The 10,000-nt window shown below is 42.7% G+C and overlaps 1 protein-coding gene across 1 annotated transcript in view; it reads right to left on the bottom strand.

Moving 5' to 3' along the window:
* asah2 (N-acylsphingosine amidohydrolase 2) overlaps window positions 1–10,000 on the bottom strand; it is a 47,515-nt gene that overhangs the window by 15,721 nt on the left and 21,794 nt on the right. Inside the window, exons 9-12 of the mRNA XM_063220771.1 lie at window positions 9,553–9,639; window positions 8,207–8,311; window positions 2,939–3,020; window positions 1,132–1,247 (exon numbers count right to left, since the gene is read on the bottom strand). Coding sequence (XP_063076841.1) covers window positions 1,132–1,247; window positions 2,939–3,020; window positions 8,207–8,311; window positions 9,553–9,639 — 390 coding nt within the window. The remainder of the gene's footprint in view (window positions 1–1,131; window positions 1,248–2,938; window positions 3,021–8,206; window positions 8,312–9,552; window positions 9,640–10,000) is intronic.

Below are 10,000 nucleotides of genomic sequence, written 5' to 3'. Positions count from 1 at the left end.
ACGTTTTTAATTCCGAATGAATGACTCCGAATTAAATAGTTTCGTTGAGTTTACTTTAATCTTTAATTTAATTCCGAATTGTGAGGTGTTTACATGATGTTTTCAACATGGAATTAAGCTTTACTCAGAATTACAGTGATTTAACTCCCGAATTAAATGTCTCATGAAAACGTACCAAATGTCTCCTGCCCTGTTAACCATCCTAACTCCTCACCAACCCTCATCCCTAACTCTCTTCACACTCCTTTGTCAGCATTCATTGTCTAGACTAGGCCTTGTACAGTACCTCTCCTGTGTTGAAGAGAATTGGTTTGGGCTATAGGCCTACTACAGTACCTCTCCTGTGTTGAAGAGAATGGGTTTGGGCTATAGGCCTTGTACTGTACTGTACTGCACTGTGCTGCACTGTGCTGTACTGTGCTGTACTGTGCTGTACTGTACTGTACTGTGCTGCACTGTACCTCTCCTGTGTTGAAGAGAATGGGTTTGGGGTATAGGCCTGGTACTGTACTGTACTGTACTGTACTGTGCTGTGCTGTGCTGTGCTGTGCTGCACTGTACCTATAGGCCTTGTACTGTACTGTACTGTACTGTACTGTACTGTACTGTACTGTGCTGTACTGTACTGTACTGTGCTGTACTGTACTGTACTGTGCTGTGCTGTGCTGTGCTGTACTGTACTGTACTGTACTGTACTGTACTGTACTGTACTGTACTGTACTGTACTGTACTGTACTGTACTGTGCTGTGCTGTGCTGTACTGTACTGTACTGTACTGTACTGTACTGTGCTGTACTTTACTGTACTGTACTGTGCTGCACTGTACCTATCCTCTGTTGAAAAGAATGGGTTTGGGCTATAGGCCTTGTATTGTACTGTACTGTACTGTACTGCACTGCACTGTACTGCACTGCACTGTACTGCACTGCACTGCACTGTACTGCACTGTACTGCAACGCACTGTACTGTACTGTACTGTACTGCACTGCACTGCACTGCACTGTACTGTACTGTACTGTGCTGTGCTGTGCTGTGCTGTGCTGTACTGTGCTGTATTGTACTGTACTGTACAGTGCTGTACTGTACTGTACTGTACTGTACTGTACTGTACTGTACTGTGCTGCACTGTACCTCTCCTGTGTTGAAGAGAATGGGTTTGGGCTCATGGCAGTCCTGCGTCTCGTTAGAAGGGGCGCCCAAGAGGGCATCACGAATGCCGTCCCAGAACGGATCCCCCTCCACAGCCCCTGAGGGAAGAAACACAAACACAAACCATTTGTTTTTTTAAGATATTTTTTTGGTCTTTTTGACTTTATTCATGATAGTACAGTGCAGATGGTGAGAGGAAGCGAGTTGGGAGAGAGAGAGACGGGGAAGGGTTGGCAAAGGACCCGGGCCGGGAATCGAACCCGGGTCGGCCGCATAGCAAACGAGTGCCCTACCATATGCGCCACGGTAGGGCCCAAACACAAACCATTTTTTGTGGAAGGGGAAGTCACTTGCTCTCTAACCTTCCTGGTGCTTCCAGTCCAGGATGGTATATAGACGATGGAAAATGGTCCACTTCAGAATGACTAGGCCAGGGATGACTGGAGCACTCGGATACTTTTAGATATTTTATTGTGGTGCAAACATAATGACTGACGTTTCGACGCAGTGTGCGTCTTCTTCAGACTCAAACCATACACTGAAGAAGACGCGCACTGGCCTAGTCTTTCTGAAGTGGACCAGTTTACTTTCCAATTTTTGTGGCTTTTTAAGCCTTTGTTTTTCTACATGACACGATAGTGGAGGAGAGACAGGAAGCGAGTTGGGAGAGAGAGATGGGGAAGGGTCAGCATTGGAACCCGGGTCGGAATACAAGAACCCGGGTCGGCCGCGTAGCAGACGAGTGCCCTACCGTCAGTGTCACGGTAGGGCCAAGAAACACAAAACATGACCATGAATTACACCGTAAGCTGGGGCACAGAAAAGGAATATGCATCAGGCCCCGCCGTGGATCAGACAGTGGGGCACTGCACTGTTGCGTTGGAGATCCGGGTTCGATCCCGGCCCAGAGGTAATTTCCTGATGCTCCCCCATCTCTCTCTCTCACTCATTTCCAGTCCCACCCTTCACTGTCCTCCTGTCCAAATAAAGTTGAAAAACTCCAAAACATATTAAAGAAAAAAAAAGAAATATGCATCAAATCTTTCTCCTTTAAAGTGCTATGCCAAAACTATATCAAACATATCTTTCATCAATGCCAGAATATATCCAAAGTTTTAGATCTCTTTTATGTGCAAAGATGTAAAATATAGCCTACCACTCACAATTTGTATGTGCAGAGCAAAAAATAAATAAAAATCAAATTTCAGACCTCCGTTTTGCACATGAGTGAAGATGATTAAAACTCTGGCCGCCAGCTTGACTAGAGCAATAACATGGCCAGTTACTTCCAGACCAATTTATGACCAGGCAGTGGAATAGAACTCCACTTGAAATCAAATCAAATCAAATCATGGTGCAAATGGGATATTGAACCACACCAACTGAAAAAAGACACATCCTCCAGTAGGGAGAAAACATCAGATGATAACGTAGGCCAGTGCTTCCCAACCTGGGGGCCGGGACCCCTAGGGTTGTTGGGTAATTTGGTTAGTAACAGTATTCACTTGTATGGTTAATAGATATTGGCGTATTTGTTTTTCTGTGGATTTCAAGCAATATCAGCTGTGAAACTGTTAATATTGATATATTAAATAAGATTTTCCATTAATAGTTCATCCGTTAATATTGCTAGAAATCCATTGCTAGGCTAATACTATGGTGGGTGCGTGGGTGGGCTTGCGAAAATATTCTTCAGTCCAAATGGAAGTCCCAGCTGAAAAAGTTTGGGAACCACTGAGTCGTAGGCCTACATATTCCAAGACAGAGAGACGCACATACAGTACAGTACCCTGGGTGAAGTTGAGGTCACCGCCACCATCTGTTGTTCCTGCGGCGAAGCTGTGGCCCAGGGCTGGCTTACACGTTGTGGCCTGACGGGAGGAAAAGGAAAAGAGAACAAATAAGCTTTTCATGTTAACTACCGCTACTGATTAAGTGATATTGAGTAGAGTAGAGTAGAGTAGAGTAGAGTAACTTTATTGATCCCCAGGGGGAAATTCAGGTATCCAGTAGCTTACATAAATACACAAATACACAAAAGCCCACATGGACATTTCAAGACAAAAATAAACACAGGAATAGTCATCAGGGTGGGGAAAATAAAATAAAATAATAGAGATAATAAATGTAGAAAAGGTAATTGTGCAAAAAGACATTCTGTGAGTTGGGATAGACCAATGCAGAAAAACATACTCTGTCAGTTAAGGTAGACAACAAGTGTTGATGGATACATCTATGATATAGTATAGTATGTAGAAGTAGGCAGTGTACAGAGTATGATAGGGGTTGAAAATTCTTACAATGTCACAGTAAAGTACAGGTAAAGTACAGGGACAGAGTTGCAGAGTTGCAGAGTTAATTCAACACTCAGTCAAATTTAAGTCACATAAAGCCTGTTTTCTGGTAGGCCTACAGCTCGACACAACGTGACTCAGCTGCCACTTTTTGCTTTTTGATTGGGCACGAGCATAGCTCAATTGTAGAGCAAAAAGAGGTGGCCGAGTCGCGCTGTGTCACGCTGTAGGCCTACCAGAAAAACGGCAGTGGAAAAGAGCCTATAATGTTGATTCTTCTCTGTAAGTACAAAATGAACACTGCAGAATGACTGTGGTCATGACATAAAGAACACAAACCTACATCAAAGCACAGGAAGAAAAGAACAGATAACAAACAAGCCTTTTGTGTTATCTACCACTGATGCTTGGCACCAAAATGGAAATGAACAAGTCTCAATCGGTTACTTAACACTCTCTGCATTGTCATAGCAATGTTGTTATGATGTAGTTGAGTGTTTTCAGCAAAGAGTGAATAGGCCCATCTGCAGCAATACTAGGCCTATGTGAAATGAATACTAGCAGTGTTGATTCAACACACCGAGATGTTGAGACCAGGGCCGCTGACAGATTTGGCTGGGCCTATGAGTTACAAAAGACATCTGAAAGGGCCCCAAACCCATTCAATACAATGTCATGAGGATCCAATTCTGGGCCCCCTCTCTCCCTGGGCCCGGGACAACAGACACCATTGTCCCCCCCTTGTGGACTTCCCTGTGTTGAGACCATCAAACACTCCACCCACAGCCAGCGTTGCCAGATTGGGCAGGTTCCCGCCCAATTGGGCTGCTTAGGATGGCCGTGTGCGGTTAAAAATGGCATTTATCAGAAAAACCCGCCCATTTTTTTCCATAGACATCAATACAATTGGGAGGGTTTTTCTGATAAATGCCATTTTTAGCCGCACACGGCCATCCTAAGCAGCCCAATTGGGCGGGAACCTGCCCAATCTGGCAACACTGGCAGCTACACAATGCGACTGAATAGTGAGCCGTGTTTGAATGGAGACTGTAGCATAATACAATACAGCATAATAATAATACAGTATAACAAGGGTAGGTTTTGTGTGACAGTACACACAAAGTACAGTCTTTCAGTTGAACCGGAATCTAAAATGCGAGTGGGAACAAACAGACACATTGAGAGAAAAGAAGAAAAGAATCGCCTGAGGCTGTTCAGAATGAAAGACAAGCCTCCCTTGTCAACGGTAGCTTTGAAGGATGGCAAAATAACCATCATCACCCAGTGAGCAGACGGAACGTCTTCTGATTGGCTGAGCAGGTGTCCTTTATTCCCCAGTAGCAGGACACCTATGATGTCATGCGGGCGTGCGGGCGTCCAAGTTGCTTCTTTTCTAACTTTCTGGCGAAGAACCGTTACTAGTTCTATCGCATCTGGTTGTCTAGTCAAGACCGCGTTGTTAGTTCTATCGCATCTGGTTGTCTAGTCAAGACCCCGTTACTAATTCCATTGCATCTCGTTGTCAAGTCAAAAATCCAGTCGTCAATTCTATCGCATTTGGTTGTCAAGTCACCCCAACATTCTGCGCGCGTCCTTACATGCCTCCTATAGAGGCGCGTCTCACTAGATTAGGAAGTGCCCATGGCAACGTACAAAGCGCAGTGGTGAATCTACTTTCTCACGAAGCCTTATCAACATATTAATAAATTAATACTTAAATGCTGGTAACCGGGTGATAAGCGGAATAGCGGCCTTCGAGGTGTCCCGATATCAAGGGAAAATGGACTTGGCGAAGCGAACAGCCCTTCGGCTGCGCCGTCGGGCTGTTTAGAACGCTCCGCCTCGTCCATTATTTCCCTTGATATCGGGACACCTCGTCGTCCGCTATTCCATACTTATGGGACATTAGAGCAACATTAATACATGGGTTCACCGTGTTTATAAACACGGTGTTGTGAGGAGGGGCAAGACACTGGCAGCCAACCACGTCAGCTATAATTTTTGACCGACAGCAGTTTCCAACAATCAGAGGTTGAGTTGCGCCAGTCAGGAGAAAACAAAAATTTAGAACCCATGTATTCAACATTAGGCCTTTTGTGCATATGGAATCACCGGTGATTCAACTCCCTGGTTGCTCAACAAATCTTCACATTTTAACAACACTGATACTGTTACGGCATTACCAAGAGCACTAAGTAACAGATTAAAACATGGTCGTCATTACCATTTCGGTTACAATACGATTAATAGAGAGTAATGGAGGGATTAATGTTGTACATAGTAGGTCAATAGTTATGTTTTCGGACGTGTCTGTCTGTCTGTCTGTCTGTCTGTCTGCCTGCCTGCCTGTCTGCCTGTCTGCCTGTCTGTCTGTCTGTCTGTCTGTCTGTCTGTCTGTCTGTCTGTCTGTCTGTCTGTCTGTCTGTCTGTCTGTCTGTCTGTCTGTCAGCAGGATAAGCGGATTTGGTGGAGACTTGGTGGAGTTGTTGGATTATGAAAAGAGGAACAAGTAATTTGATGGTGGTCCGGGACAAGATCCGGAACCAGGACTTTTAAAAAACATTTTTCACCATTGCAGGATAGGGTGAATTTTCACATTTGAGTTTGTAACTCCACAAAAAGAAAGCAGAAAGACATAACAAAAATGTGGGTGTAACACAGTCAAATGTTCTATCAAAGCACTCTCTGAGTGCATTCCTAGTTATGGTGCATTCTTTTGAAACTCGGATTGTCGGATACCGGTCCTCCGCCTCGCGAAAGTGCAAAAGAACGGTTACTAAACTCGGGGTTCCGAAACGCAAACTCGGAAACTCAGTCCGAAGAAGGAGGTACAAACCCCAACTCCGATGAAGTTGGGACGTTTGGTAAACAGTGAATAAAATCAAAATGCTATCATTTTCAAAACATTCAATCTATTCATTAGATGGAGAATAGAGAAAAGACAACATATTAAGTGTTAAAACCGAGAAAAAATATTGTTTTGGGGGACATATGTACTCATTTCTAATTTGATAAATCCAACACGTCTCAAAATAGTTGGGACGGGGACAATAAATGGCAGCAAATGTCGAGGAAGACTAAAAACAAAACAAAAGACAACACTTAACAGTTAAATACATTAACCGATGAGATGATTTTATATAAAAAAACAGTGTTAATTCCTATCTTGGACATGATTTCACCAGCTTAAATGGTGGGTGTATTCCTTGTCATGTTTTGCAATGTTTTCCTTTCTGTAGTGCTTACAGTGTGACAGGTCTTGACCAAAAACCCACCATTTTATCACCTGCTGGTCCTTATGATGGAGCCAAACTGTTAAAACATAGTAGAGAATGCAATTTGACCTTACTATGTGGCAGTAATCGAAGATCTCCCTTCAAAATATAATGCATGAGTGGCTTTTCATGCTGTTTAAAACCCATTTATACCATTCAGCACTGTATTTAACTCTACAGATGAGTGAGAACATCTTAACCAATGCACTACTGCACCCACATGCCATCATGGAGGATGACTTTTGAAGTTAACACTATCTCAAGTTGGATGGTCCATTTTCACTGTAGCACAGGATGTGCAGTGCTCTATTATTGTCAAAAAGAATGGACTTCTACAACTTCTGCTGACTTCTGTAAGCAAAGGACAGTTTCCCATGTCTTCTGGGTCTATTTCAAGTGAGCTCAGGTGCTTAGGAGAATGTTACACCCCTGAATCATTTGCATGCATTACGCATTCTTAATATGGTCAATTTTCAATAGCTCTAATTCCTGGAGTGCTAGAGTGAGACTACAGCCAATATATATTTCATGATGTCATGAACCTATACAATGATTTTATTAACAAAAATATGTCTTATATACACTCAATCGTGGTAAATCAAAGGGAATTCAAAAATGTATGTAATAACTATGGTAATTATTCCCTTTGCATCTTTAATTCTGAGTGACTCAGCCTCTCTGTGATGATCTTATACCTGGACACCTATATTGTCCGTCAGTACAATTCATTTTGAAATGTTCTTCTTTGTTGTTTTATCTTATTTGGATGTTTACTAAATTTCACTGATCCCCGTCCCAACTCTTTTGAGACGTGTTGGATTTATCAAATTAGAAATGAGTACATATGTTCCCCAAAACAATATTTTTTCTCGGTTTTAACACTTAATATGTTGTCTTTTCACTATTCTCCATCTAATGAATAGATTGAATGTTTTGAAAATGATAGCATTTTGATTTTATTCACTGTTTACCAAACGTCCCAACTTCATCGGAGTTGGGGTTTGTATATTAAAAAGCCTTTATTAGCTGTGGCTACTCATAATTGAAATTAAAATGCCAACATGTTTCGACCGTCTAGGTCTTCATCAGGGCAAACTTTGACGGTCAAAACATGTTGGCATTTTAATATCTATTATGAGTAGCCACAGCTAATAAAGGCTTTTTAATATACCTCCTTCTTCGGACTGAGTTACCTCTGAGTGCCTGGGACCTTCTGCTTTCTTAATTCTGGATTTCCCAACCCCAAGAGCACCATTTTGGACATTTTTTTCCACACACCTGAGCGCCGGGTTGACCTCTCTCTTTTTACGCAAACTCGGAGCACTTTGGTGTACTCTGAGTTCGTTAAACATTAGTGTTTTCAGACATTTGTATTGTGCCCAGCTGTTGCAATAGAAGGCATTTACAGCGGTTGTCAGGAGAACAACGTTGGGTCTACCGACAGCCGAGTTTCAAAAGAATGAGCCATTATTCCTGGTGTCAGCTCACCGTGTGCGTGGAGTTGATCTGGACGGTGACGTCCGTCATGTTGACCCACTGGTGGGCGCCATGGACGGAGCCGTTCAGCTCCTGCCCTGCGTTGCCATACAGTTCCTGCGGAATACCAGATGCATGGTCAGATACACCAGTGGTGTAGTCTATGTAGAACGCGGGTATACAGAGCATACCCACTTCAAAATTTCAGGGATTTCAGTACACCCACTTAAATTGATTGATGCATTATTTTGAATAGCACAACTATATACAGTATATCCACTTCAAAAAATGCTCAAATATACAGTATACCCACCTCAAAAAAGTAGACAACACCACTGAGATACATGGTCAATTTTTTCAGTGTAAATTCAACACTTACTCCAGTGGTTCCCAAACTTTTTCAGCGGGAACCCACTTTTGGACTTCCGAATATTATCTGGCAATAATTGTGTCCATGAATATTGCTAGAATTTCCAATAATGGTTTGTCTGCTAATATTGATAGAAATCCACGGGACAGCAAATGCATCCATTATCAATACAAGGGAATACTGTGGCTAACTAGCCTGATAAACCAGCCTAAAAGTGAGACCGGAGTAATTTAGTCTGGCCTCGATGAACGATACCTCCGAAGATTGTTGATGAGAACAACCTGTTGTTTTTTCAAACCGTGCTGGCACTCTGACCAATCGGTGATCTTTGCCGTTGATGTGCTTTCCCTACGGTGTTGCAAGGTTCGTCGTCAGATTGGTTTTGCCTGACTCAGGGCACAGCGTTCAAAACGTTCTCAGATTCAAGGCCAGACCCACTCGCTAGCTGAAAAACGGGTGGCGCTGGTCTACCAAATTCTGGAATTGTGTAACCTGTGGATTTCACTTTTTTTCCAATTATGCAATGTCCCTTTTATCTGCAATCCCCCTTCAGTACCTCCTCGACTCCCCTTGGTATCCCAACCCGCAGTTTGGGAACTAACTTAGTCGACTTGAACTGTCTTCTACTCTCAAAGAGTTGAATTAACACAGCAAAATGTACAGTATAGCACTGTGACTGAGCATAGCACTGCTGACGCAGGTGTAGCTCAAGCTGTGAATAGGCCCGATATAGGCCCCTACAGTGTGATTTACAGTAAAGCCTACCTTCACACACACACACACACACACACACACAATACAAAATATGAAGGCATTCATAATATACTAAAACATAAATAGGTAATTCGTTTAACAGGCCAAATGGACCAACAAGGCCATACAGCCACAATGTCAAGCCAACATAACCCCAAACCTTGAGTAAGGCACAGGAAAGTTGTGCTAGTGCGTCTATCTACAGTTCTGTGGGCAGCAAGAGCTGATGTCATACTTTGCCTTTCCTGTAGATGTGGTCTCCAATGATCCTGGTGCTTTCAAACATGTTGTCCCCTGGTCCAAAGCCAACGCACATCTTCGTCTGTGCAAAAGGACATATAACGCATAATCATTCATTATTTTGGAATTATGACAGAGTATTTATAACATCTTTAAAATATAAGTAAGTGTACAACATAACAATGAAACATATTGAGCCAGACAGTATCAGTTATTTACTGTAAGGGTAAAAATGTATGAGGCAAGGTTTCAGGAAACTGATAGCATTGTAAAATTGACAATAGATGGGAAAGATAATGACCATGGCCATGACCTCGCTGTTTGGGTGGGTTTGGGTACCGTTTAAATCCTAACAAATGAAATCAGTGTCAGACGGATTTCATTAATTAAATCTACTTATCTAATTAAGTCTGACTTATTCTCTGCTATTTGCAAGAGATGTA

Source organism: Engraulis encrasicolus, chromosome 17 (assembly GCF_034702125.1).
Source record: "Engraulis encrasicolus isolate BLACKSEA-1 chromosome 17, IST_EnEncr_1.0, whole genome shotgun sequence".
Taxonomy (NCBI): Eukaryota; Metazoa; Chordata; class Actinopteri; order Clupeiformes; family Engraulidae; genus Engraulis; species Engraulis encrasicolus.
Note: the sequence above shows the minus strand (reverse complement) of the source record. Positions and strands in the feature narration are given on the sequence as shown.